The 27,892-nt window shown below is 40.6% G+C and overlaps 1 protein-coding gene across 4 annotated transcripts; it reads left to right on the top strand.

The window, feature by feature from the left end:
- Positions 1-53: 53 nt before the first annotated feature.
- Positions 54-27,860, top strand: map3k20a (mitogen-activated protein kinase kinase kinase 20a). 4 transcript variants are annotated; one of them, XM_086145730.1, is made up of 21 exons: positions 54-183; positions 3,522-3,711; positions 4,361-4,448; positions 8,971-9,072; positions 9,340-9,405; positions 9,513-9,541; positions 9,959-10,096; positions 13,757-13,843; positions 14,910-14,984; positions 15,103-15,209; positions 18,815-18,950; positions 23,229-23,273; positions 23,370-23,400; positions 23,490-23,629; positions 23,740-23,802; positions 23,888-23,977; positions 25,842-25,958; positions 26,067-26,141; positions 26,260-26,410; positions 26,747-27,160; positions 27,284-27,860. In XM_086145730.1, exons 2-21 carry the CDS (start codon positions 3,553-3,555, stop codon positions 27,439-27,441), a joined length of 2,271 nt encoding a protein of 756 aa, XP_086001856.1. In that variant the 5' UTR covers positions 54-183; positions 3,522-3,552; the 3' UTR covers positions 27,442-27,860. The 4 variants fall into 4 exon arrangements, with proteins under 4 accessions (XP_086001856.1, XP_086001853.1, XP_086001855.1 ...); XM_086145727.1 differs by having other exon boundaries at positions 26,747-27,860; XM_086145729.1 differs by lacking the exon at positions 54-183 and adding an exon at positions 2,694-2,748 and having other exon boundaries at positions 26,747-27,860.
- Positions 27,861-27,892: the final 32 nt, after the last annotated feature.

The raw sequence follows: 27,892 nt of genomic DNA, 5'->3' as shown, positions 1-27,892 counted from the left end.
CTGTTGCCTTTAGGAAGGCTGTTTGGAAAGTGGCTAAATTCCTGCAACGGAAGAAGTTGTGCAACCGGTCCGGACGCCGCGGGGCTGACTTGAGAAACCGGAGCGTCACGGGATTTCCGGGAATTTCGCCTGAATCTCCCACCGCCGCCGAGGAGCTGCTGCAAATATCTACTCCTCATGTCGGTATGTATGGTGAAGGGGTGCTGAGTGTGTGTTTGCGTATGCATGTGAATGTGTTTGTGTGTGTACAAAAAACTCTGCAAACGGTCGTAACTTGTGGATCTTTATTATGAATGCTATCATCTCGTCTCAGTCTCCTGCAGGTTCATGTGTGTGTGAGCAGTGAAACTGATGTTTGTGCTGCTTCGTCGTGAAGTTTTTACTGAGGCACTAAGTTGTCTTTTATTGTGAAAGGCTTATCAATGCACTGATTCACACAGCGCAAAAGAAAGTGAACGCAAAGTACACTCATATATGTGATTATATGTGTATCTATCTGCGTATACATTCCCATATATGTGTTTGTATTATACAAAGCCATTCATGTCTATGTATTTGAGTTTATACATACCTATATATCGATATGTATGTGTGTATACATACCCATATATATATATATAACTCATACGTGTGTATGTGTTTGTGTGTATGTATACACACATATCTGGATGTCATGTTGTGTGTTTGTGTATATATGTGTATATACATATGCTATGTATGTGTGTATTTATGTATGTATGTATAGATGTTAGTATGGGTGTGTATGTACACAAACCCATATATGTATGTGTATGTATGTGTGTGTATACATAGTCATATACGTGAATGTGTATGTATGTGTTTGTTTGCGTACGTATACGCATATATATAGATGTCAAGCCGTGTGAATGTGTATATGTGTGTGTGCACGTATGTACGTACATTATATGGCCAAGAGTATTCGCTCACCTGCCTTGACATCCCATTCCTAATCCATAGGGTTCAATATGACGTTGGTTCACCCTTTGCAGCTAGAACACCTTCCCCTCTTCTGGGAAGGCTGTCCACAAGGTTCAGGAGTGAGTTTTTGAGCTTCCTTCCAGAAGCGAATTTGGGAGGTCACACACTGATGTTGGACAAGAAGGCCCTGCTCTCAGTCTCTGTTCTATGAATTCATCCCAAGGGTGTTCTGTGGTGTTGAGGTCAGGACTCTGTGCAGGCCAGTCAAGGTCACCCACACCAAACTCTGTCATCCATGTCTTTAGTGACCTTGCTTCGTGCACTGGTGCACAGTCATGTTGGGAAAGGAAGGGTCCAGCTCCAAACTGTTCCCACAAAGTTGGGAGCACGGAATTGTCCTTAATGTCTCGGTATGCTGAAGTTTTCATTGGAACTAAGGGGCCGAGCCCAGCTTCTGAAAAACAACCCCGCACCATAATCCGGCCCCCCTCCACCAAACTGCACACTTCACACAATAAGCTCAGAAGAGAACCGTTCTCCTGGCGAGCGCCAAACCCAGACTTGTCCATCAGATTCTCGAGCTAATTTGAAGGCCATGTGAAGTCTTGAGGTCTGTATCGATTGACTCCACAGAAAGTCGGCGACCTCTTGGCACTCTGCGCCTTAGCATCTGCTGAACCCGCTCCGTCAATTCACGTGGCCTACCACTTCGTGGCTGAGTTGCTGTTGTTCCCGAACACTTCCGTGTTCTTGCAATGCAGCTGAGAGTTGACTGTGAAATATTTATGAACGAGGACATTTCACGACTGGATCTGTCACACAGGTGGCATCCTATTGCAGGTCAACGCTGGAATTCACTGAGCGACCTATTCTTTCACAAATGTTTGTAAAAAGACTCGATACACCTGCGGCCATGCAAGTGACTGGAACACCTAATTCCGATTATTTGGATGTTTGAGTGAATACTTTTGGCCATATGCTATATGTGTGTGTGTGTGTTTACAAACTCATATACTTATATGTGTGTGTATGTATATATGTGTATATACATACGTGTATGTGGATGTCATGCTGTGTGTATGTGTATATATGTGTGTATATATACCCATATATGTGTGTGTATACATAGCCATATATATGTATTTGTGTCAATACTTATGTATATGTTTGTGTCTGCATGTATACATCTACATATATAGATGTCATGCTGTGTGTTTGTTTATACATATCCGTGTATGTATGTACATGTGTGTGTGTGTGTGTGTGTGTATACATAGCCATATATATATGTTTTTGTGTGAATACTTATATATGTGTTTGTGTGTGTATGTATACATGCATATATAAGGATGTCATGCTGTGTGTTTGTTTATACATATACGTGTATGTATGTATGCATGTGTGCGTGTGTGTCTGTGTACATACCCATATATGTATGTGCGTGCGTGTGTGTTTATACACAGGCATATAGATGTCCTGCCGCTCGCTGTACTGTTTGCCTCATTTGTACAGTGTGTTCTCCAGTTGGCTTCTCCTCAGTAACACTCTGCATATGGCTATCACACGTTATTGTTGCAGTGTTTGCTATTATGTGAGAAATGGCAGGAAGGAATGCCAGAGTGCTGCCATATCCCAGTAACCCTGGCCTCTGGACTGGACAGACAATAATGTGGGCTGGCCCACTGAGCCGAGCGGCGTGAGGCTGAGTATAGCATGAATGCAAGTAAATCAGCAGAAAGCAGTGGCTCCCCTCTGTGACAATGGAAGCATGTCCCGCTGGGGTGGATAGCAATCCCAATGGCGATGCAGGTAACAGCCTTTTAAAAGCTGTAATTGCTCAGCTGTAAATGGGGTAACCTACAAACAATGGTGTAGCTTCAATTTCCAATCATGATGGAATAATTTCTTTTTTTTTTTTTTTTTTTACAAGATGCTTTTAAGCCGTTGTGTGGGGAAGCGTTTTGCCGCCAGCCTTGAAAAGAAAAAAAAAAAAAAAGTAGATTTTGATACCGAGCCTTATTTTTCCAGGATGCCAGCGATGCTTCTATTGTCATAGACAAAAAAAATGTAAAATGAGGGGCAGCTTGCATAGGAGAATTAACTATTAGGGGGTTTCACAGAGATAGTCAGTGATGACTTATTGCGCTATGATACTTGTACTATGATTCCCTCCCTGTCGGAAGGTCATACTCATACTGAACGCAGTAGTGTTTGCTGGAATAGTCCCTGGCTGCATGATGGCAGCATACCAGGCATGCCATAGTCTTTATACAGGCAGGGTCAGGCCTCTGAGCTCATTGCGTCCCGGTACTGATGATGAGGAGTGTGTGTGGAGTGGATTACAGGACAGAGATTCATCAATAAATTTAGAGCTCAAACCAAGAGCTTCACACTCCCGCTCCATGGAGAATCCGAATTTGAGCCCTGTTGGAGGCAGCTATGGCTGAGAGTGAAGCTGTTCTTTAGCAAACCTTGGATCATCTTTTGCATTTGCATGTAGAGGAGTTTACCAAGTGATCCTTCCTTCCTTCCTTCCTTCCTTCCTTCCTTCCTTCCTTCCCTCCATCCCTCCGATCCGACAGAACCTGCAAAGTTTCTGCCAGGCATTATGAGATGTCGTCTCAAAGCGGCTCCTTCGTGCAAATCAAGTTTGATGACATCCTGTTCTATGAGAACTGTGGCGGCGGCAGCTTCGGAAGTGTGTACCGGGCCAGGTGGATCTCCCAGGACAAAGAAGTGGCGGTGAAAAAATTGCTCAAGATTGAAAATGAGGTAGGAGTCATAATTGGCTCAGCTTTTCATGTACTTTTAATTGTCAGTATAGAAGTCATTTTAATTGCTACCCTATTTAGTGGGAAGTAGTGACTTCTGTTCCCATCAGTCAAGGTCATTATTCTCTTCCACTCTGAGGATTGTGCTGCAAAAGAAACATTATTGCCAAATGAGAAAATGTGTTTTGCCCCCTGACAACCGAGACTGTTCTTGAAACTCCTTTCAAAGCACAGGCTCATTGTCTTTTTAGACAATAAAGAATTATCTTTGAAATCTGTTCATGGAAATTGTTCTGTACCGAGACAAGTGATGAGATGTTTAGAAATGTATTCATTGTTCCTTTCATGAAATTAGAAAAGATCACCGATATTAATTTATCTTCACTCAAGAGCTGCAGAGATGAGCGTCGAGTGAAAATAATAATGTAATTCTTTCATATCTAACCAATTGTCGAATTAATTATAGTGTTTGGTACAATTAGGGGAATTGGTTTTGTCAAATTTCTGTTCACCCCAGCCACTCAATTATATTTTTCCTCCCTATCTTGTATAAAATGACTTTATTTATGCTTTATATGCAAATAATGACTCGTCAATTATCATAAAAAATGTCGACGTTATATCGTCCCTCTCTGTTTTTATTCGCTCAGGCTGAAATCCTCAGTGTCCTCAGCCACCGGAACATCATCCAGTTTTACGGTGCAATCGTTGAGGCTCCCAACTATGGAATTGTTACAGGTACGTTCTCAAGCACACAGTTTTAACACGGACGCCACAGCGTGCATTGAACAGTATGAATTAACAAGCAGTGCAGAACGGAGATCTCGCACATTAGCGAAACGTTAACCTCGCCAGCTGAGATCCGTCTGAAATCGTCGTTTCATGGCTTACGCGACTCTACGGCTGCGAGAGAACGTCAGAATGCTGTGCCAGTGAATGTTGGCAAATGTCAGAATGTTCAGGTAGCGCACACACTGGGATGGCAGCATTGTGTCCTTGTGTTTTTCAAAAGAAGCGATGAAACAAAACTCCGTAGTTGACGTACACCTCGGAAATAAAACAAGGAGCCCTCGATGCCTCAAGGCAAATATTTGTCTGGTAGGAGCATGGAAGTTGTTTTGCTGGGATGTCATTTTTGATTTATTATTCATTAAACTCCTCGGCTGATTTGGTGTTGTGATTCAAGAGTTGTTTACTTAAAAAAGGCGGTCGTAATTAGACTACATTCAAGGAAGATATTGAATATGTTGCACCACGTTGAAAATGTAGTTATAAAGAAAAGCTGTTGTAAAGGGATGGTAGGTGTCCAAACGCTCGCGTAGGGTGTCAAAGAGCATTGGGGTCGCGGGGGAGAAGGGGAGAAATAGCCTGCGAGTCAGTGCTTTGACCTCACAAATGCAATATTGCAAGGATGAGTCTCCCCAGGAGTGACCGCACCACGTTGCCACGAGGTAGCAATTCGCATCATTACAGGGTGATTCATCACTGCGATGATCTTTGATTGGCTTCCATCCAGTTACCCTCTGCAGAGTCAACCATCAGGTATGATTGAAATCCATGCCCAAATCTGGCCTGTGGAGGGAAGTTCAAACACTGGCTGTATCGTGGTTCTTCCCAGGGACCCCGTGCCCCTCCCCCGTGCAGCTCTGATCACGTCTCTCAAAAGCCAAAGGGTCATCAGCTGCATCAGATTTCTCCTCCAGTCAGTGTGCGATATGCTTCCAAGGCTGTTGGATCTGTAAACGCAAACCAAAGCCCCAGCGTGCCTGCTGCCTCCCAGATGTGGATTGCATATCCTCTGCTCCCGTACTGAGAACTGCTGCAAAGAGGGCCTCAGTGATAGCGTTCCCATCGGGTCCTTAGCGCTCATGCAGGAGCCGAGGGGCTGAGGTGTGGTTGTCTCCCTGAGCATGTCACTGCCTTTGACACATCTGGGAAGGAAAACACTGGTAGCCTCCTTGATCTCTGGGGAAAAAATACAAAAAATGAATAAATACTCAAGATGTGCTCCGAGGCATCGGTATGTTTATTTTATGATTTGAAGAGGAAAGAGATTATATCCAATATCCAATATACAAGTTCACGGTAATTCATTGCTCATTACTCCCCAGATGAAAGCAAACTTGGCAAAATGGTAGAAGCTGCATTTTCAAACACATAGCAGGAAGCTGTGTGTTGAGGCAAACAGCAGTTTCTCATCCAGTGCCTATTAAAGCTCTGGCTGAGCTTCCAAACTGAGCTTCCTAATTGATAGAGTCATAATAATCTACATGAGGGCTGAACCACACCTACACACTGATATGAATAGAGAGGGAAGAAGTAAACAACTATTACTAAGTCTAGAATTTTCCACTTAATAAGCAGAATAGTGACAAAAAGAACAACAACAATTATAAGACTTTTATTATTGTTATTGTTAGTAGCGTAATTATTGTTATTATTGTTGTTGATGTTGTTATAAATAACAACAACAATAATAATAACAATAAAATCTTAATAATATCACCACATTATTATTATTGTTGTTATTATTATTGTTGTTGTTGTTGTTGTTGTTGTTGTTATTATACAATAGTGGTGTGTTTATTATTATGATTATTGTTATCATTGTCATTATTATCATTATTTCTAAAATAATAATAATAATAATATCATTATTATTATTGTCATTACTCTTTAGTCCCTTTTATAAATATTGTCATCGTACTGTTGTTGGAACTTTCCCTGCCTCACAAAGATAAACATATTTTACTGACTGGTCATAGTCACCCGGTGACTGGATGAACCTGATCAGATGGATAATGGGGTGAGGTCAGCGCAGTAGTTCGTAGCCCTGTGATGGAGTTCCAGGTTACCGTCTGTAACGGTTACAGACTGTAACATTCGGTAGCAGTTCAATGAATGGAAATGGGATTTGATCTTAAACTTTCTTGTAAGCTCTGTCCCTCTTCAAGTGCTCTTGTTTTTTTGTATTTTTTTTTGTATTTTTTTTTGGGGGGGAAAATTAGTTGCAATGAGACTTGGACTACGGAATATATCAAAGGTGGTATAGAGTACAAACGTTATGGTACATGGTATTGAAGCGTGTATAACAATTTAATGTCTTACAGATCCAAACGTTTTTATTTAACTTAAACAAAGCTAAATGATACTAAACTCACTAAACGTTTTATTTTATGGGCATTATTAAAGGTTCATCTTTTCTAATTAATCCAAAATATATTGTCAGTGTTGTACTAATATTAGCATGCTTCCACCGGCAGATCTTTACGTGACAAAATCCTAACGACACAAAGTCTTTTATCTGCCTGGTAATGTCCTTTTTGATTTATTATTATTTATGATTTATTTATTTATTCATTTTCTGTTGCACAGTAGGTCTTCTGTGTTTCACTGTCTCTGTTAGAACATATTTGCTGGTTAGTATGCTGCTCTCCTGTGGCTTTGCCTCTGCAGGAGACCTACAGGATTATGGCATTTGAGAAAATCCATGTTGCAAAAAAACACAATAAATAATGCAAATACACTGCAGTTTTTCTTGCTTGACAATTGTAGCCTAAAAATTTTATCTATTTAAAAATGTATTATTTACCAAAGAGTACATTGTTAATGTTGTTTTTTTTTTGCATGGGTTTTTTCATTCAGGTAAAATCTCAGTATAGGGGGGGTTAACTTTGATTTGATTTTTTTTTAAATAAATGAAAAATATATGCACAGTAACACTGAATATAGAATCGGTAATCTGATCACTTGTGTTGAGCGGTTGTAATATTCAAGACGATAAAAACATTTTGATATAAAATGTGAAAGGGTTAGGATTCAGCAAGTCTTAACTTATCCCTAAATGGTTATGCTGCTCTAACTGTATTTCTCTATATTGTTTTTTTTTCCTTTAACAATGTCTTTTTTTTGAATATGGATATGGCAACGTTTGCTTATGCAAAGGGAGGTATGAACTTTGTGATCACCTAAGGAAATGTGACCTCAGAGAGATGGATCTTGGGTCAATGGGTCTTTAAGCCACCTCATCACCTCAGTGACCGCAACTGCTGAATATTAATGAGACTTTGGGATCATAATTGATGTTCTTGTGGTCGATAAACCAGATGAATAGTTGGGTCACGCATTACGGTAATGAACTACAAGATAACTGAAGATGTTGAAATTGACATTGCTGTAGCGTTAGTCTTGATTTTATTCCCTTTAAAGAAATAAGCATTTTGGTACCTGTTTATCACAGTGCATCTCTAGTGTGTGTTCACACACACACACAGACACACACACACACACACACACACAGATCTGTGCATTTATGATCAGGTCTAAAGGAAGGCCTAAAAGAACTGCATCTCATGATCCATGAGCCAAACTACACCATGTCAATAGAAAGGCCCAACCTGAGCATCTGCTTCTGCTGAACATGTTTACAAAGAGCTGCTTGACATCTTTTTTATTAAAGCAGAATGGAACAAACAATGGATACGGCTATTCTGATTATGCCCTGTTATCAGTCATTATTTTTTATGAATTTAGTGTGTGCTGACATAAAGTTGAGCGGCAATCAGGGCGCCGTTCTGTTTCTCACAGACGATATTTAAAAAGTTTATGAGACGCCAGATTGTCTCTGTTGACCAGCAATTATAGCTGTCACTCAACGGGCTCATAGATTAATTGAATGCCGTTTTTATTTTTCTTGACAAAGGCATTTCTTACTTGCTCATAACCTGCAAGGCTGCGTTTTGTTTCGTATAAGTTTAATATTTAAAAGGATTTTACAACAGAGCCGCCCGCGCTTGTCTTATCTGAGCTTTGTTGATGTACAAAGTACGGAATTGCCTGCTCTCAGGGGCTGGGTAAGGCTCACTATTAAGTATTGTATTATTTAAAACATCATGTTATATGTCTTTTGTCTGCAGATCAATCATTTATCCACACAAGTGTTTGCTCCTAATGGGGAAAAATGTTAAATAGCTGCTGTATTTAGGCTCCTCTGTGTGTTAACGTGATTGTGTTGGAGAGTAATCAGTTTATTGTACAAAAAAAAAAGCGTTCTGTTATTTCAGCAAGTAAGAAATATTTTATTTTCCGAGCCAATCTTGAGATTCGATTCTGACGGAAGTCACTTGAGTTCATGGAACCTTTTGGGAAACCGAAGTGTGTTTTAGTCATTCATTTGATCATTTATGTCATCCCAAATGTTTTTTTTTTTTTTGTATACCAATTTTGAATATATCTCATTTTTATGAATTATTTTCCGTAGAATATGCGAGCGGAGGATCACTCTTCAATTACCTGTCCACTGACGAGAGTGAGGAGATGGAAATGGCTCAGATCATGACATGGGCTACACAGATCGCCAGAGGTAAATATGGAGAATTTATAAAAGAGTATTATAAATTTATTATGTATAAATTGTTCATATAATTCATATATGGAGAGCAGCTTGTCACTTAATATATTATTCATAATAATATATGATATGATAGCACCGATGGGATGGAATTGGTGGGCATTGAAGCCATGTTAAAATATATAATGTTGAGGTCTGTCCATTTATGATAGTGATCAGCTGATATGAGGAAAAAAAACAATGACAATATGTTGTGATTTCACCCCCCTCCCACCTTAGGAATGCATTATTTACACTCGGAGGCCCCTGTTAAAGTGATCCACAGAGACCTGAAGTCCAGAAATGGTAAATTAATTCAAATAAAAAGGCAATTTATGCTTGTTAAAAATACACTGGGATTATGAACGGCATCACTGCATCCACTAACCTTCAATCATTGTTTTCTCTTGCAGTCGTTTTAGCTGCAGACAAAGTTCTCAAGGCAGGTGGAGTTTCATCTCAAACATGCAACGCCACACGTTGAATCTCACCTTAAGGGAATTAATGTGATGTGTCAATGCAATACAGCTGTTGTTTGCCAGCTGTAAATGAACACAAGAGGGCAGTGACTAACTTTGTTTCTACAGGAATCCTGCAACAGTATTATGGGTTATTAAAGAGAGCCAGTATTCAAGAAAAGCTCATGACAAAATAAAAATGTGCTGTCTCTTTTTTCAATTGCATTAGTTGAATGCTAAAATAAGAGCAGAGTGCAAAGCTAGAAGTGAAAAAAAATTAAGTCATGTCTGAATTATTTCACTATCTGTAGTAAACATACATTTACATTTTATATATTTTTTTAATTTAGGTAATTTAAGTATCAGCTTCTGGAACCCGAACTGTATTTTTCTTCCTTTAGATTTGCGATTTTGGGGCATCTAAATTTTTGACCCACACCACTCACATGTCCCTGGTGGGCACATTTCCCTGGATGGCCCCGGAGGTGATCCAGAGCCTGCCCGTGTCCGAGACCTGCGATACCTTCTCCTACGGTGTGGTGAGTGACACCAGAGAAAAAAAAAAAAAACAGACAGAAAGTTACACCTAAAATAAAAAAGCAAGATGATCGTCATGCCTGGCAATGGAATACTAGAATCCTGATGATTTTGAAGGAGCGATATTGATTACGTTTAAAAGAAAATAGGCGTTTCTCTATGAGGGAAAGTTCTTGCTAACACCAGAAACACCCCATTTTCACAAAGATATTTGGATGGTTTTGCATTTTTTGTATTCCCTGTCTAACTCCGCAAACACTCAACATGCACACATTTGACTGCAGACTTTGATTGGTTTACTTGTTAGCTTTTTTTTCACATCCCCAATTGTCTGAAATGATGGGATTGAAATAATCATGTATTTCATGCCACAAACACAACAACCCAACACAGAAAAAAAAAAAAAACATACAGTGGGGAGAACAGGTATTTGGTACAGCTTTTCCCACTTGCAAAGCATGTAGAGATCTGTAATTTGTATCATAGGTACTCTTCAACTGTAAGTGACGGAATATAAAACAAAAATCCAGAAAATCACATTGTATGATTTTTCTGTAACTATTGCATTTTATTGATTTATGACATAAGTATTGGATACATCAGAAAAAACAGAACTTAATATTTGGTACAGAAACCTTTGTTGGCAGTTACAGAGATCAGACGTTTCCTGTAGTCTTGACCAGGTTTGCACACAGTGCAGCAGGGATTTTGGCCCACTCCTCCATCTAGATCCCCTCCAGGTCCTTCAGGTTTCGCGCCAGTCGCTGGGCAATGTGGACTTTCTTTTGGGTTCGGGGCTGGAGACTGGCTACGCTGCTCCAGGACCTTGAGATGCTTCTTACGGAGGAGGCTGTTGGCAAAGATCTTATGATACATGGCCCCGTCAATCCTCCCCTCAATACGGTGCAGTCGTCCTGTCTCCCTTTGCAGAAAAGCATCTCCAAAGAATGATGCTTCACCTCCATGCTTCACAGTTGGGATGGTGTTCTCGGGGTTTGTACTCATCCTTCTTCTTCCTCCAAGCACGGCGAGTGGAGTTTAGACCCAAAAGCTCTATTTTTGTGTCATCAGACCACATGACCTTCTTCCTTTCCTCCTCTGGATCATCCAGATGGTCACTGGCAACTTCAGACAGGCCTGGACATGTGCTGGCTTGAGCAGGGGAACTTGCGTGCGCTGCAGGATTTCAATCCATGACGGCGTAGTGTGTTACTACTAGTTTTCTTTGAGACTGTTGTCGTAGCGCTCTTCAGGTCAATGACCAGGTCCAGCCATGGAGTTCTGGGCTGATCCCTCACCTTACAATAGGTCCGTTAGAGCCACAATTCTTACTGGTTGGTAGGTGATCAAATACTTGTGTCATGCAATAAAACGCAAATTAATTACTTAAAAATCATACAATGTGTTTTTCTGGATTTTTGTTTTCGATTCCGTCACACGGTTGAAGAGTACCTATGATAAAAATTACAGACGTCGACACACTTTGCAAGTGGAAAAAGGCCGCAGTCTATCTACCCGCATGTTCCCCACATGTTCTCCCCACTATATATACATATACATATACATATATGTATGTATGTGTGTGTGTTTATATAAATATGTGATATATATATATATATATGTTTGAGTTAAATGAAATTCTCAAATACCTCTAAATTGCAAAATCTTAGAAACTGATCATTTTGATCCCTCAATTTCTTCCAGAGCTGTATGCAGTACATATATACATATATATATATATATATATATTGTGTGTGTGTGTGTGTGTGTGTTTTTTGTTTATTTATTTATTCATTCATTCACTTATTCATTTCAATGTACAGAGCTACTGGTAAAGACATCCTCCACTGGCTGGATTGTACATATGATATATAAGTGAACACACAAGTACACAAACGTGATCTTTTGTGTTTTCCAGTTAATTGAAGCCTTTTCTTTGACCTCTAACATCTGGAGTGCCATCGTCTGATTTAGCGCACAGATTAGGGTGTTCGAGGTTGATGTAATTGCAGTCCTTGTTTGTGAGCAGCTACTATTATGTCATCGTCCTGAGAGTCAGCCAGTGCTTAAGGATGTGTCACAATTCGGGATTTTTTTTCTTTTTCTTTTCCTCTCTATTAACGGTCATGTGTAAAATGTCTTTTTGTCTAAATTGGTCAGTAGAAATCCATTATTTGATATTATGATATTGCAGTGTTTTTTAGCAATACTTTTTACTTATTAGCGGCGCAGTGGTTAGCGCTCTCACCTGACAAGAAGATTCTATTGGTTGGATTCCAATAGAAATGTCCCTGCGTGGGTTTGCTCCGTTTTCCCCTCACAGTCCAAAAAACATTTATTTCTCTATATGTGGCACTGGTCCAGGCTGAATACCTGGCTCCTGCACCCCCAAAAGATAAGCATTAGAGTTAACCAATGAATGGATACATACTCTTGCCTATTGATCGTGCATCCCAGTGGCTGATTTTGCGTGAGAATGTGCTGAAGATATGGAAGATATTTTTTTTAGAAGCAACATCTCAGAGCTGATATCCCTTTTATTTAGAAAAACAAAGCTCACAGTGACGATAAATCACTTTATGAGGTTATTGTTGCTATAATTGCATTCGGTATTTAAGAAAAGCATTTAACTCAATTGTTTTCAAGAGGTTATTTTGATTATTGAGACATATGAAGGTGCATAGTGTATTGTGAGGGCCTTGCCAACAATCATCCCACTGAAAATGCACTCGTGTCAGTCATTTTAAGATTAATTTTCAGAAAGAGCCAGACTCCAAGGCAGAGTGGACTATGTAAGAGAAAAGGGTTTGACAGACAAGAATGCTTCTTATTTCAATTTTATACGTGAAGAAATGGCACTTAAGGCACTTGAATAAAAAAAGTGTGACTGCCAGTCAGTCACATTCCTGCATTTATTTCTCCTTCTAAGTGGACACAGGCAGATTTTTTGACCTTTCAAGCTGCAGAGAAACACACCGCGTCTTTCGTGCTGTGAAAATGCACTCGAAGTCGCTTGAAAAGTTTTGTCGCTTGTGTTTCACAAAAGAGGCCATTTTCTGTTCCCGGTTTTTATGGTTGCACTTCATTATTTCTGACTATATATGTACGATTTATGGCAACATATGAATATAAACTGTATTGCTGCAGAAGGACCGCAAATTAAAGTATTCATTTTCGGAGGAGTTTATTTACAGTGAACAGCTCTACATGTAATAAGCAGCAGCCGGTGGATACAAATATGTGAAAATGCAGTACACATATACTGCCTTTGAGTATATTTAAAAAAGGACTATTTTCACAACGTGGTATACAAGTTGTTTTCTGTCAAACCGCTAAACAGCGACTGAAAGGATGGGAAATCAACGGCATAATGTTATTATACCCAAATTAAGTCATTTTACATGGTCTATCCATGGATGTTGAAATGTTAAATAAGCCATTTGGTTTATTTCCTGTTTATCAGACAGTTTTCCTGAAGAGATACACACAGGTTATTATCCTTATGTGTTGCATAATTATACATATTACCTGTTTGGTGGTATTTACATGATCCTTTTAGCAAAAAGAAGGTTATTGACTCTTTAGATCAGAAGCTCTTACTGAATGCAAACATGATATTTGAACCTAAGGATGTTCACCTGCGCTTGTGCCGTCTGTTTCAGGTGCTTTGGGAAATGCTGACTCGTGAGATACCGTTCAAAGGTCTGGAAGGCTTACAGGTGGCTTGGCTTGTCGTGGAGAAGAATGAGGTATTCCAGTTTGCAGCTGCATTTGTATTTACAGCATGGACTCTCCGAAAAGAAAATCAGACGCATCAAGACCAACCTTAGTCGGCAGGAAGTCTTATCATATCTCGTTTTCTCTGCAAAAATGAGAGTTTACGGTTCCCCTAATGGTCCTGGGCTGGACTGTTTCTTAGCAGGCTTTAGCACCGTACTGCTTTCTCATTGTGTCTCTGAGCTTTTCCCGTCAACCAACAGAGATGGTGTCAATCTAACACTCTGCAAGAAAGTCTAAAAAGTCTTGCCAAAATGTTGAAGTATTCTATTAAAGCAGCAGGAATGACCCCGCTAACCAGCGGTTCATTCTGCCACTGTGTGTGTGTGTGTGTGTGTGTGTGTGTGTGTGTGTGTGTGACTTATTTTGGGACCACTTCACTCCTATCATGTCTGAAATCCAGGTGAACGTTGGGGTCGATCTGAGGTCAGTGCAAAGTCTCGACAGACTTAGCTGCACAAGTGCTTATAAAATGTAAACTTTGAGGAATTTGGCATTCGAGCCTAATTTATTATAAATAATTTCATGTTGTTCTTCTCTGCATCCTCGCTGGCTCTGCAGGGCCAGTTGTCTGTGCCTGACACACACCTGAAGAGGTGTGTGTTAGAGGGAGTTCTCGAATTTAACATTTCTTTTAATTGTTAAAGTAATTTGATCCCCTCCATGGCTAGAACCTGTTTTTTTTTGTATTCCAAATAGAAATGATTGAATATACGAAGAAGAAAAGTGGCTGAATTCATGATGAGCTCTCTAAAACAGTTCATTCTTCTTTGCCATATTTTAGGTATTATAGTACGTTCGCGTATTCAATTTGATGAAACATCATATACATTATATAACTTTTTCAAACTTTTACTTTACATGACGCATTTTTAAACTGCAACACTTCTTTCATTACCTAAGTATCAGTGTGAAGAGGAGTGTGTTCTGTCCAAATATCTGGAAAAACAATGCAAAGAAGAGCTGCACAGAGTGAAAAGCACACATTTTGACAATTTTTTGAATTACTTTATGATTTGATGCGTATGTTTTCATCAGAGGTTAACCATCCCCAGTGGCTGTCCTGCTTCCTTTGCCGAGCTCATGAGAAAATGCTGGAAAATGGAGCCGAAAGTAAGCGCAAAAGATTAAATCCGCATTGTCGCATTAGCATGCAAATGTGGGGCATATGTCTGTTTTCGCGGATATTGAATAACCAGAAAACGTTTTTTTTTTTTTTCTGTCAATTTAGGAGAGGCCAATGTTCAAGCAGATCCTCTCCACGTTGGAGTCCATGTCTAATGATGCTCAACTGCCTCAACAGTGCAACTCTTTCCTTCACAACAAGGCTGAATGGAGGTAATGTGATTAGCCCTTCTGCAGGGCAAGTCTATGTATTTATAACGCTCTTTCTTCAGCGATATATCGCCTCAGCCTAAGGAAATGTGCAACTGTTTTCAAAGAATGATGTGAAAATGTAGCTGATGGGGGCTATGAAATGGAAAAAAGGAGACGAGCTCGTGCATATAGATCTTTAATGATTACACTGATAGCTACATAAAGGCGTAAAAACCTCCAAAGAATCATCCATCTGGATATATTTCCTCTCTTTACCCATAAGGCCCTAAAAATAATCACCATCTTTTTCAAGTAGAAGTGTTTAATTGGGCTGTATGAGCAGCTGGAGGTTTGGTAATGTTCAGCACAGCCTGAGTCTCAGCTGCTACTTTATTCTCTGTCTGCCTCTCAGCGGGGATTGTCTGTGCTCTGAGGTTTTTCCTCAGAAGTTATGCTGGTAGCATCGTGTCCAGGCAGCCGGCTCCAGGTGAAACGGGTCGGTCGTGAATCTCGGGGAACCGGATAACAGAAAGCGAGACTGTTCCACACACACACGGTCGCGCGTACGTTTTATCCCAACGGGTCAGATACTATAATCATGGCAGGCTCAAGACGGAGAGAGCCGAGGCTTTGTGGGTGCTCCGAGTGGGTGGTAGTTTACCAGACGGGCCGGCGAGGAATCATGTTGACCACAGCAGATTTGTGGTCCTTGATATTATTTTTGCACAGCTACCTGTAGGTGATATGCACCTTACAGAGATAAATACAGAATCCAGTACACTGATGTTTGTCATTATTTCGAGAAGTGGATGTATTCTACGGTTTCGCACGTTTCGCATACATTTTTATATGACCGTAATAATAAAGACAATGAAAGTAATGGTGGCGATCAGTTGTATTTCAAGTGCTAAATCCGCGGTCAAGATTGCAATTTCTAATGTTTTCAAAGGGTTTTGAAGTTAGGGATATTTGGAAAAAAAAAAAAATTAGCCCTTTATTCGTAAACCTTTTTCCGCTGGGATCAATAAATAGGCACTGATAAATGGCATTTTACAACTGACAAGTTGGTTATGAGTTTTAATGCTGCGCCAAAACAATCTAATGTTTTCAAAGAGTTATCAAAGAGTTTTGAAGTTAGGGATATTTGGGAAAAAAAAAAGAATTTAGCCCTTTATTTGTAAACCTTTTTCCCGCTGGGATCAATAAATAGGCACTGATGAATGGCATTTTACATTTGACAAGTTGGTTATGAGTTTTAATTCTGCGCCAAAACAATCGTAGCCCTTCGTCCCACTGAGAGGTCAAAGTGCAATTGTGGGATTTTTCACTTTAACCGTGTAGTTTCCGTGAAATCGAGTCAAGTACCAACAAGTAACATTTCACTCTACCACGTTACTGTCGATCTAAACCAAATACGTCTAAAAATGTTAACGTGTTTCTTCACGTCAGTCAGTCACTTGATTAAACATTCATTCCCCAAACTTAAAATCTCTATCGCGGTCTTTGTGTCAGCAGTTACAGACTGGTTCGAACACGAAGGCGAGATGCATCATTTCCCAGAAAATGCAATTACATCTGGGGACGCGGAATTGTGAAATGTTAAGAAAGTCGTCCAGGAAGAGGAGATGCAAGAGAACAAATGGGAAGGGAAGTCTAGCAGGAATGTAAACGTGCAAAGAATGTGCAAAGCAGGAAGTGTCCGGGCGGAGGTGGGGAGGGGGGGGGGGCGGACGGACCTCTGTTGCATGTGATGTGTGTGAGAACTTCATTTATGTGGAGCTGGAGTACAACATCGGTTTCCGCATTGTTTTGCCCACACACTTTTTGGGCAGAACAAACATCCCCAGCATGAACACAAGGGCGCCCTTTTCTCCGCTTTATTGGATCCAGATCAGAAATAGCGTGTTTACATCGGACTCTTAATGCGTCATCGGGATTGTTTATATTGTTGTACGGCGTGTCATTGGTTAATCCGCTCCAGTCGTGGTACGTTGTCACCAGCGACAGTGCCAGTTTTGAAATAATTAAAAGTGCATGGGAAAAAAATTGAGCAAAACATCAGAATGTCATGGGAAATCATTTGCTCAACTTAACATGCCGGTGGTTAAACGCTTTGAATAGTCGAATTGTTTTCATTTGTTTTCGTTTAAAGGAATCCATTTACGAGTGTTGTCTTATATTCTCAACTGGATATTTCTTGCTCATTAGTTGAATATTTTTCATTCTGATTACCCGATCAGTCAGTGGTATAAACGGTGTAGTACTGCACTAAAAATATAATCGGTAGCTGAGCCTTAATAAAAACAGAGGTCCACTTAGCATTGAACTTAATCTGCATAATCATACTAGCGACACAGATGCTAAAAATGTCCTGATAAAATCTTTGAAAATTATTTGAAAAAAAGATCAAGGAAGGGAGTTAAAAAAAAAAATCTTTATCATTGTTTTTATTTATCAAATTTATTGTTTAGTGCATATAAACTGATCTCTCTGTTTATACACTCCCATACCGCATCCAAAAATAGGCCCAAGCAAAAAATCGCAACATTGCAATCACGGAAATGGAAAACCTTCCATATCAAATAAAAGGATTTTGTTTATTTATCGAGGTAGTGACAGATTCGGGCCACAGTGGGGACCAGATGTTGTAGCTTCAAGTTTTCTTATCATGCAGATAAAAAAAAAAAAAAGAAGATTAACATTATTGCATTATCAGAAACAGCTTTGTATAATAAATGTAATTAGTATGCAAAGCGGAGTGCATTCTCCAGAACTATCTGTTTCTTTGTGATAATGAATGCAACACATACAGACTGTTGACCGAAGACTTCAAACCTGACGAGGAATTGGGTTTAATGATTTGTGATCATCTCCAAGTGCACATTTTAAATGTATCAACAGATCAATTACTTTCAGGGTTTTGTTAAACGGCAAGTGATTGTACATTAATGTGAATGGTTTCTGAACGTGGCGTGTGTGTGTGTGTGTGTGTGTGTGCGTGTGCGTGTGTTTCTGCTGTTATTCTGAATTACCGGCAGATTCAAAGGGCTAATTGTGATAGCAGTGATTTTTTAGCCTGGAGACGATGCGCTTTATTTCTCTGTGTCTCCATGAAAACCTTATGACCCAAGTCCTATATTGCAGTTTAGTTTTTGTTTTGTTTTTTTGTCTTATTTAGCACCAGAGGGTGGTGCTGTTTACCCTTGTTCTGTCTCCCAGGATGTTGATATGAAGGTAATTGGACTGAAGAATGCCGGCGCTGACTTCGAATCTTTGCCTGCTGATGTTGAATCGGTTCCATCTTTGAAGAGACGTTTGTTTTTATCAGTACAGTTTATGGAAATCTTGTAAGAAGCAGACGCCGTGAGAAGCCTTAAGTGAGCGCTTGTTTGTCTAAACGGGGAAAGTAGAACCATAGTTAATGTCAAATGTTGTGTTTAATGTCCTGGCCCACCAGTCCGGGACGTCGCTGCAATGCTACTAAATCGATATTCGGTATTTGTTACCCATCTACTGGTCATCATCTGAAGGAAAACCATGTAGATGGTTTTGGTCTTTTCTCTGTATTTTTATCCGCTGAGTGAAGTGTTTTGGTTGTATTTAACATTTTTCTGTTGCTGTTCTAGGTGTGAGATTGAAGCCACGCTAGATAGGCTTAAGAAGCTGGAGAGAGACCTCAGCACTAAGGAGCAGGAGCTGAAGGAGAGAGAGCGGCGCCTTAAGATGTGGGAGCGCAAACTCATCGAGCAGTCCAACAGCCCGGTGAGTTCCTCATTATGACCCCATCATGTTGACTCACCTTCGCCCCGGAGACAACAGCGGTGGTTTTTGAAGTGGCCGCAGCAGCATCTCACTTTGACCGTTTTGTGCAGATATTTCTTCACACCGAAGTACAGAATTCCCTTCGCTTTTTTTTTTTTTTTTTTTTTTTTTTGCATGGTAAAGTGGAAATGGAATAAGCAATAAAATGAATAAATGAATACGAAACAGAAGAAAGAAAGGAAAAGCACATGTTGAGCACGTTACGGGTGGCGAATGGTGTCTCATCGCTTTTTACCCGTCATTCAAAAAAAAAAGTCCCGATCGTTGAATCCCTCGCGAAAATAAGTATTACATTCATGAAGTCCAGTTTCCGTCCCGCAGCTCACAGCTTAGCTTTTTTATTTAATGTCCTCGAATTTTACTTGGTTCTTGCGAAAAAAGAAAAATGGTAACGTGTCTTACTTTGCACTTCATAGAACCGTCTACATTTTCACGTGTGTTTATGTGAATGATTCACATTAAGCAGGCATCATGGTGGAATACAGGAGCTTGTTGAAACTGTCACTTCACGAGCACGGTTTTATCAGTTTGGAGCTGATAAAACCGTTTAATGGCACGCTCTGCCATTTGCTTTTGTTATATTTCTGTCTTTTTCCTATTCAACTTCCACTATGCTTATCTGTTCATTCCCCTTTACTTGGATTGGGGTGCAGGTCTCCTTCCTTATATCTACTCTCAAGGTGGTTTGGGCCTCAAAGCATGTGGCACTGAACATTTTGGTTGTTTTTGCTGCACGGGTGTTTTGTCCGCATCGCTCAGTTAACGTCATGTGACTTAATCTAATCTTATTGTTGCTTTGAAATTTTGTAAGAAAATAATCTATTGTCTCCACGCAGGTAGAGATGTTCTTCCATTCCAAGTCATGTGTGGATGCAAAACAATGCAAAAGCAATGTTAATTATCATTTCGCATTCAACATTTTATAGTTTGTAAACATTCAGTCACTTTTTTTGGGTGGTTTAAGAGAAGATTCAGGAAGTAAAAGCTCCTATAATTTCTAAATAAAAATCAACCATAGATTTGAGTTCCACGATTTTGCATTTTTTTTATCCAAACTGGGATCTTTTTCCTAAACTAAACCGAACCGCCCGATCGCACTTTAAGGGCCTCTGACTTATCGACACGATAGTTCAAGACGTGTGTTTTCTTAACAGTTTTAAAATTTAACGCGCGCCTACATGTCACTCCTGCGTTAAACACCAACAAATCCATGAATAGAAGTAGGAAAGTAGACCTGCAGGCAAACCCTTCTAGCGAATGATTCTCTTTCCTTATTTACACACTATTTTATGGTTTGGAAATGATTGCTTATATCACTTTCTTTCCCATCTTGTCTTCTTTTGTCCCCTCTCTGCCTCTCAGCTCTTCTTACCCCTGACAAAAAAGATAAGCGCTAAGTCGTTCTATCAGTCTCAGACGGAGGAGTCAAAAAGTTCACAGGTGTCAAGTCAGATCACAACCTCCGCTAAGGACGAGGTGAAACTGCAGTCCTTCGTGAAAGGCTTTAAGGACATGTTTTCCATGGATTTTGAGCAGCCTATCCTGCACTCTGGCATGCAGGTCAACATGCACACCAAGCAGAACTCTTCCAAGTCCAGCTGTGTCACAGAGGGACACAAAATCAACATGACTCTGGCAATCGGACCCTGCACTTGCTCTGATGACAGCGAATAAAAAAAAAAAAACAAAAAAAAAAACCCTAAAACGAAACTAAATACATTTGTGCCCGTCAAGGCCGACGACGCCATCTCAACTATTTTTCAGTACATTTTTAACAACACAGCAATCACAACTTGTTTTCTGAATTTTTTTTTTTTTTTTTTTCAAAATGTGCTTTCACCTGTCGGTCAGTTTGGCACAGAGACAAAGTCGCCATCGCAAGACTGTATTTCACACATAATGTCCACCTATGGACATCATGGAAATAATTTGCTGTATTTCTAATGAGCTGGATGTATAGTGCCATGCTGTGAGGAAAAAGCCACATGAGCCACTTTCTTAGAGAAGGCCAGGCTTTTATGATGAAGTGACATTTTGCTGACATTAAGATTGGCCAATTTGTTCTGGATGTCATGGAGTGTAGTTATTGAATACAGTCTTTACTAGAACAGCTATAAGTCTTGGGATTATGAAAGACTAAAAACCAAATTCCATTTGCCTTTTAATAATAATTGATGAAAATGTTTCTGCTGTTAGACAGATCTGAATCCAATCCACTCGGCCAAGCCACAGTGCCATCGAGAGACCCGTTTTCAAGTAGCCGACTACAGGTTCCAACATTTGTCAGACCTAAGACATTGGAAGAGATTATAACCGCGCCTCTGTCCATTCACGTGTTGTGTTTTGTCAGGAAGGACAAGTTGGCGCAAGCTGAAACCCACCACGATGTTTGTTATCACTAGTCGGTCTCATCGCTTGGTAATCTCCTTTTCCTGCTGTATTGTTGCTTTGAGGGATCCTGCCTTCTCAATCCTCGCCCGCGTTCCGTTGTCTTAACCTCGACAAAACAGACGGGACATCCGATTAACAGGTTCTCGCTAAACACTCGCGCATCCCGATGTGAAAGTCCAGACACGCGAGAGGAAACCGGAGGACACCTCGCACACGTCGGGCATCTAAATTGCTTCATTGTATGTTTTTTTTTTTCTGCATCCTTCAGTGTTTTTCAATAAATCAGCTACTCTCAACTCCCTGCTTCTCCTTCCATCTTTCACTGGGTCTTATTTCTTTTCACTCCTCAACAAGTGAAGCTGGGTTCCAAAGGGGCCGTGTTTTATTTCCTGCATTTTCTCAAGATAATGACATATATCTCAATTTTGTTTTGTATCTTGTTTTCTTGAGATAATGAGATGTTGTTAAAATAATTTTCTGCAGTTTGGCAGAGACCAAAGATGGAGCAAAAAGATAACCAGATATCATCAACCCAAGGGCTTCTTAAAGAAACAGATTATTGTGTGTTATCATTCCTAGTTTTTATTTTCTCCTATTTTTTAAATAATTCTGCTGAATTTTCAAGTGACATTTGAATTCTCTGCATTTTTTTTCGATATAAATGTCTTTTCAAAACATGGAAAATGCCCCTTGATTATTGGCTGCACTCAAAAACTGAAAAATAACACACCTAAAATAATCTAAAAATACATAAATTTGCTGTTTTAAAAACAATAAGGAGAAAAGGAATAACCTTATATTGATGGGATTTATTTAGATAAAAATCAAAGACATGCAACTATCCAGAGAATTGTATATTTTCATATAAATAGATTTAAAGAATTGTGATATTCTCTGTGAACAAGCAATAGTGAAAGGCTATCTATTTGACTAAATATATATATATATGTATATATATATGTGTGTGTGTGTGTGAATATATATATATTAAGATATATATATATATATATATATATGTCAAGAGAGAGAGAACGAGAGATATTAATAATTGTAAGGACTTCATGCAATGCAATATCATATTTCCATATAAATCATCAACACAGAAACCCTGAGCTCATTTGAAATGTTCAAGATGTTCACGTACCTTAAGTCAACAGCGCCGCACGAGACTCAATGAAAGATGCAAGCAGCTCTCTTTTGTAAAGTAAAGCATGAGTTTTGAAAATTGATGTGAAGTCACCCCAGTAGGACTTCGGTAGAGTGTCTCTGAATGTGTTTACTTCCGAGACGCAGCGCAGGGAGGAGGTAGATAGCGCTGTAGGGCTGAGACGCTTTATTTGGCGTCAGGCTGACGTGAAATGTATGGCAGCCAGCGTATGTCTATTCAGCTGATAATCTGAGGACGACAGTGAATGGGGATTACTCATTCAGTCAGTCATCTTTCCTCCAATTTTCCGTTGCATTATTTCTGTCATTACACACCAGCCTCGTGATCACAATGATGAAATCTTTATTTTGCTGTCAGGTTTCTGCATGATTACACTTAATGAGCAATAAATGATTTATCATTCAAATAGATCATGTTAGATCAGTCAGATGAACATTTTTAGTTTGATCTAGACCATTAGAGGCTAGGCTTCTTAATCACACAGTGCAATAATGGAAAAAAAAGTGATTGCTGAGAAGACAGGCAAAACATGGCTATTTTCCATTTTAATAACATTTGCTTTAATCTTGTCATTTTTTACTTTGGAATACGTTTGTCATAAAGACACACACACACATACATACATCGGTGACTTCTATTGGTCTTTTGTGTCTATGCAGTTGTTGCCCAGCCTTGACATCTATACCTGGACAGAGGAGCATGTGGTCAGTGTTTTTACCCTCCCTCTCCGATTTCATATTAAACCATTTCGCTGTTTCATTTTATGACTCACGCGTGACCATTTTCCTCCCCCCCGTCAGTTTTTCTGGATGCAGCAAATATTTGGCGCAGGTTTGTTTTCTCCCGCCATCGCTTCGGCAGCATCACACCGCTGCACGCGTGTGAACTCGAAATCTTAACAACTTCTTTTTGTGTCACAGGGGAGAGTGCATGCGGCATGCAGCTGTATGCCGACCTATTCAGAGAAAACCACATCACTGGAAAGAGACTATTACTACTTACAGAGAATGACATGAAGGACATGGGAATTAAGTCCAAAGGTCACATCATGCATCTTAAGGCAAGGCATCGCTAACTATTAACCACAACAATCTGTTCACGCACTGTCATTTACAGGATGAAATCTGTGCTAATACATATTTGGAATTAAGTGGCATTTCCTTTTGGCAGGGTGAAATTGAAAAACTAACTAATGATTACCTTGGGTTCATCCACTTTCCACCGCTGTTGAAGGTAGATGGCTCTCAAGCTTCTTTATTCTCGGAGAGAACGGCCTCCAGTGCTCAGTGGACATGTTTTTGCCGCATTTTCTTCCCAGGGTGAGCTGGAGGAGGAAGTGAAAAGCAGTAAAATCGTAAATCTGGAACTGGTGTTTGGGCACCATTGGAAACCGGGGACTGGAGAGTCTGTGAGTTTGTACTTAAACAAACAAACACGCGCACACACACGAGCGCCGAAACTCCCGAAGTAAATCAGCTCATCGTTTTCCGTGCGCAGGAGGATGACCTAGAAACAAATAGATGTCTGCCACTGTTAATTGCTAGCATTGTTAAGGAGCTCGGTATAAATTGCAATGTTCTGAACACATATAAACATGTTTCTTTCTGCCCTCTGTCGAATCAGTGAAGCACTTGTGCTAAAGCTGTTTGTTCTGAGGATGCATGATGATGGCTGTTACCCTGACCTTTGAAGGCATCACTAGACGTGTATAAAAACCAGACAAATAAACATTTCATTCTCTTCTATGTAGCACATCCACCTCGACTCGCTCGCAGCCTTTTGTTCGGGTCTCAAACCGCGGAGAAAGGGTGGCTCTTCACTTGCTGTTTGAATTTAATCAAAAATAGCCCATTTAGCCAGAAGTCATTTTCTTTTTAAAAGGCAAACGTTATTTAATCTTTCAGCTGTTCATTGTCCCATCATAAATAGTCCTCTTTCAGTGTGTTCGGCAGGGCTGAAACGAGCCTGCTAATTGCCTCCCATTTCTTCTGACATGTGGTGGTTTAGTGGGTAGAAAACACAGCAGGGAGAAGGAAACAGGAGGCTGAGAAAATGAGAGCTAATTATTTTCCCCTGCCTGGTGTCAGGTTCCGTGTCAGCCTTGTTTTTACAAACTGGAAGGTTTTTTGCACTAAATAAAACAAACCCACACTGCACTTTTTTCTTCGCCCCTCTTTGCTGGCGATGTCATGGAAGCAGCTGCACTTCTCAAAGACAAAATGAGGGCCTGCGATTGAGCGGCCACCATCTGACAGCCACTGAGGGTTCCCTACTAATGAGGATATCACCGTGCAGCCAAGTGAAAGGTGCTGAATTATGTATGAGTTGTCATTAGATGCACTCAGGTCCTAGGCATCATTACCAGACATTGTTTCTGCAAGAGTGATTAGACTAGCATGGACCTAGGAGCCCCGGTGCGACCGTCCAGGGCTGACAGTGGGCCAACGTGGGGCCACTGGTGTGTTTCAGAGCCAGAGGCTTGCTAGAGCTTCCCCCCTTTGAGATGCTTCCATCCCCTGAGGACAATGTAGGAGAGGGCGAAGGCTCCTCAGACGAGTGTGTTAGCGCCACTCCTCTGATGTCTTTCTCTGTGATCACCACACAATGGACTGGCCCGTGTCGTGAACCCTGTGTGGTTAAGCAGTGACCTGTGGCTTCATGGCTGGCGTTTGGGGATTGGCAGAATCATTACTGCTTCGTCAGCATTCAGTATGCAGGAAAGGAAGGCTGGGGAATTGTTCGGATTTGTGCCTCCCAGTGAGGATTTGGTGTGTGTGTCGCATGCATTTTATTGTTATAGATAGAGGGGGGGAAAAAAAAAAAAGTTTGACCGTATTATTAACCAATGACCTGCTCCAAGACGGAAAATCAAAAAGAAACACAGGTTTCACTAGAAATAACTATATTTGGGAGCAAAGTTAAGATACACATACACTGTTAGCTGTATGTACGATATGTTGAAAATGAATTTCCATTCATTCGTTCCGGAAAAATGTTTTTTTTGTCTTGCAAAAAACTGCAGTGAAAATTGAACTTCTCTTTTGTCTCTCGTAACACATTCGATCAGATTTAAATCCAGTCTTTCCTCTCTACCGATATGAGCAGCTGCCTCAGAACTACCTCTAGGCTGTGCTGTTGGTTTATTGTCAGAAATAGCAGAGCTCTCCCCTCAGAATGGTGCCGTTCCTAACTTTTTTTTTTTTCCCCTGTAAAGTCAGCTGTTGGTTGTGACGGTTCCGGTTAACGTCTCATCACATAACTCTTTGTTGAAGGACTGCAAATGGAAGATGTTCTTGGAACTTGACGGAGATGACATCGCGGTCACCTACATCAGAGATGTCACCTTCCATGCTAACCGCCCAGATGTGCAACCGCTGCGTATGACTAAGGTTTTAGTTGCACCCTTCCTCCCTCTTTGCAGTTTGAATAGGTGAAGTATAACATGGTGGGTGTCTCGGCGCTATGTGCTATAATGAGCCGGTGTCATTGCGATCTAGCCGCCTTTTGTGATGGACAAATGGATCGTTGGAGTACAAGAAGATCACAAAGTGGACTACGTCATCAGCTATGAGGTGATGACATGTAGCACACTAAAGCAAACACACTACGTCATCAGTCATCAATAATGAATCCCTTTGCTGAAATCTTTGCCTTCGCACATCTCTAAATCTCTTTGACGTGATCCCACAGAATGATGTCAAGTCACCGAAGTTGACCAGACACAGCTGCGCAGTGAGCTGGAGTCCCACCGGCGGACGAGACGAGATCAAGAGCGTGGAGCTGGTCATCGAAGCAGCTCCGACAAGCCTCGACTGTAGCCCTAGGAGCGGCTCCAATTTGGGTAATTGTTTAAACGACGCTGAATTCAAAATGTACAAGATGTTTTTCTGTCTTTTTTATCCTTAATCTGCTAATGTGCAGATGTTGAAAACTTAAAATCAGTCACTGATTTACTGTCCGTCTTTGCATGAATTAGAATTTGTGAGGAACTTCTATTTTTACATGGTGTTTTTTGATTTTTTTTTTTTTTTTTTTTTTAAACGAATTGATAATTTTCAGTCTTTATCTTAAGATAAAACTGGAGAGGGTTTCTTTCTCTCCAGCACATCTGATTTATTTCTACCAACCTAAACTGAATTTTCACACGAATATTAATACGCTATCCATACTCTTTAAGGTATAGATCCAAAATGGATGCACCATGTGAAGCAGCGGCAGATGATGACCCAGAAGTCCCAGGAAAATACTGCCGCCCGCATTCTGCCTCAGTTCCTGTCTGCACATGAAAACCAGGGGTTTTCCTACGCTGCCGCGGTGCGCCGCTCTCCCAACCGCACAAATGTTTCTATCTGGAATGACTCCCGTAGCTCCTCGCCAACTGCCAGCCTGCAGGTCAAGCTCGCGCCGCTCCATCTGGGGTCCAAGGGCAGCAGCCCGTCCAGCACTACGTCGGAGAGCGCTTCAGAAAGAGAGCGAGAGCGCCCGCTCAGTGCCGGGGCCGTGCACAACCACCGTGGACACGGCTACTTCAACAATGCACTTACCATGAAATGGGGGCAGGGGCGGGGGCAGGCGTGGACAAATACTAGAGGTAGCTGTATTCACACTAAAATCAGTAAAAGTTCTCGACAGCCAGGGAGGCCACGCTCTAACAGCTCCGGCGCCGTACCAGAGTGCCGCCCACTCATGATACCGGGTATATTGTCTGTGACAGAAAACCCCAGTGGAGGAAAGGAAGAGGCCAAAGCCAGTGACGGAGGATGGATCAAAGTGGAGCGGCAGAAAAGATTACACCGTCAGGACAATAAACAAGTCAGAGGTCGCGCGAGGCGAGGGGGCAGGGGTGGGCGTGGCGCTGGCGGAAGAGTTTAATGTGGGTGTGAATTGGCAGCTCCTTGTCTGACGAATATGGCGTGCACAGAAATGACTTTACATTTGAATGTTTTCTTGCATCCACTTAAGAGGGGTTTCTTCAAAAAGAATCGCACAAGATTAACAGTGGGTATTTTTTTAAACTGGCTTCGGTCTTCCAATACAATGTTTTTATTACAAATACTGTCTTTTTCTTGACTATCCATTTTTATGGCGTCGTATCATCAATCAGTCTTCGTATTTATACTGTCATGTCAACTGTTCGGTGTTGCAACTGACATAGCACCTACATTTCCCCTTGAGGATAAATACATTTTATAATGATCTTATTACTGTAAATAAGCCTATGGTCAGGAAATATTTATTCAAGTTTCCAAATCTGTGTTTTTATTGATATGAAAATAAAACTATTTATCTCGAGCGACTTTTTTTTCTTTGAAGTAAAGGCAGA

The sequence above is a fragment of the Fistularia commersonii genome, chromosome 4 (assembly GCF_037954325.1).
Source record: "Fistularia commersonii isolate RoL2024-O1a breed Wild chromosome 4, RoL_Fcom_v1.0, whole genome shotgun sequence".
NCBI classification, from domain to species: Eukaryota; Metazoa; Chordata; class Actinopteri; order Syngnathiformes; family Fistulariidae; genus Fistularia; species Fistularia commersonii.
Note: the sequence above shows the minus strand (reverse complement) of the source record. Positions and strands in the feature narration are given on the sequence as shown.

Bases quoted from the DNA above. Each gene is read 5' to 3' on its own strand.
- map3k20a (XM_086145727.1), top strand. From the start codon at position 3,553: ATGTCGTCTCAAAGCGGCTCCTTCGTGCAAATCAAGTTTGATGACATC. The intron at 14,985-15,102 runs GTAAGCGCAAAA...CTGTCAATTTAG, and splicing joins GCTGGAAAATGGAGCCGAAA to GAGAGGCCAATGTTCAAGCA. The intron at 15,210-18,814 runs GTAATGTGATTA...TTGCTGTTCTAG, and splicing joins CACAACAAGGCTGAATGGAG to GTGTGAGATTGAAGCCACGC.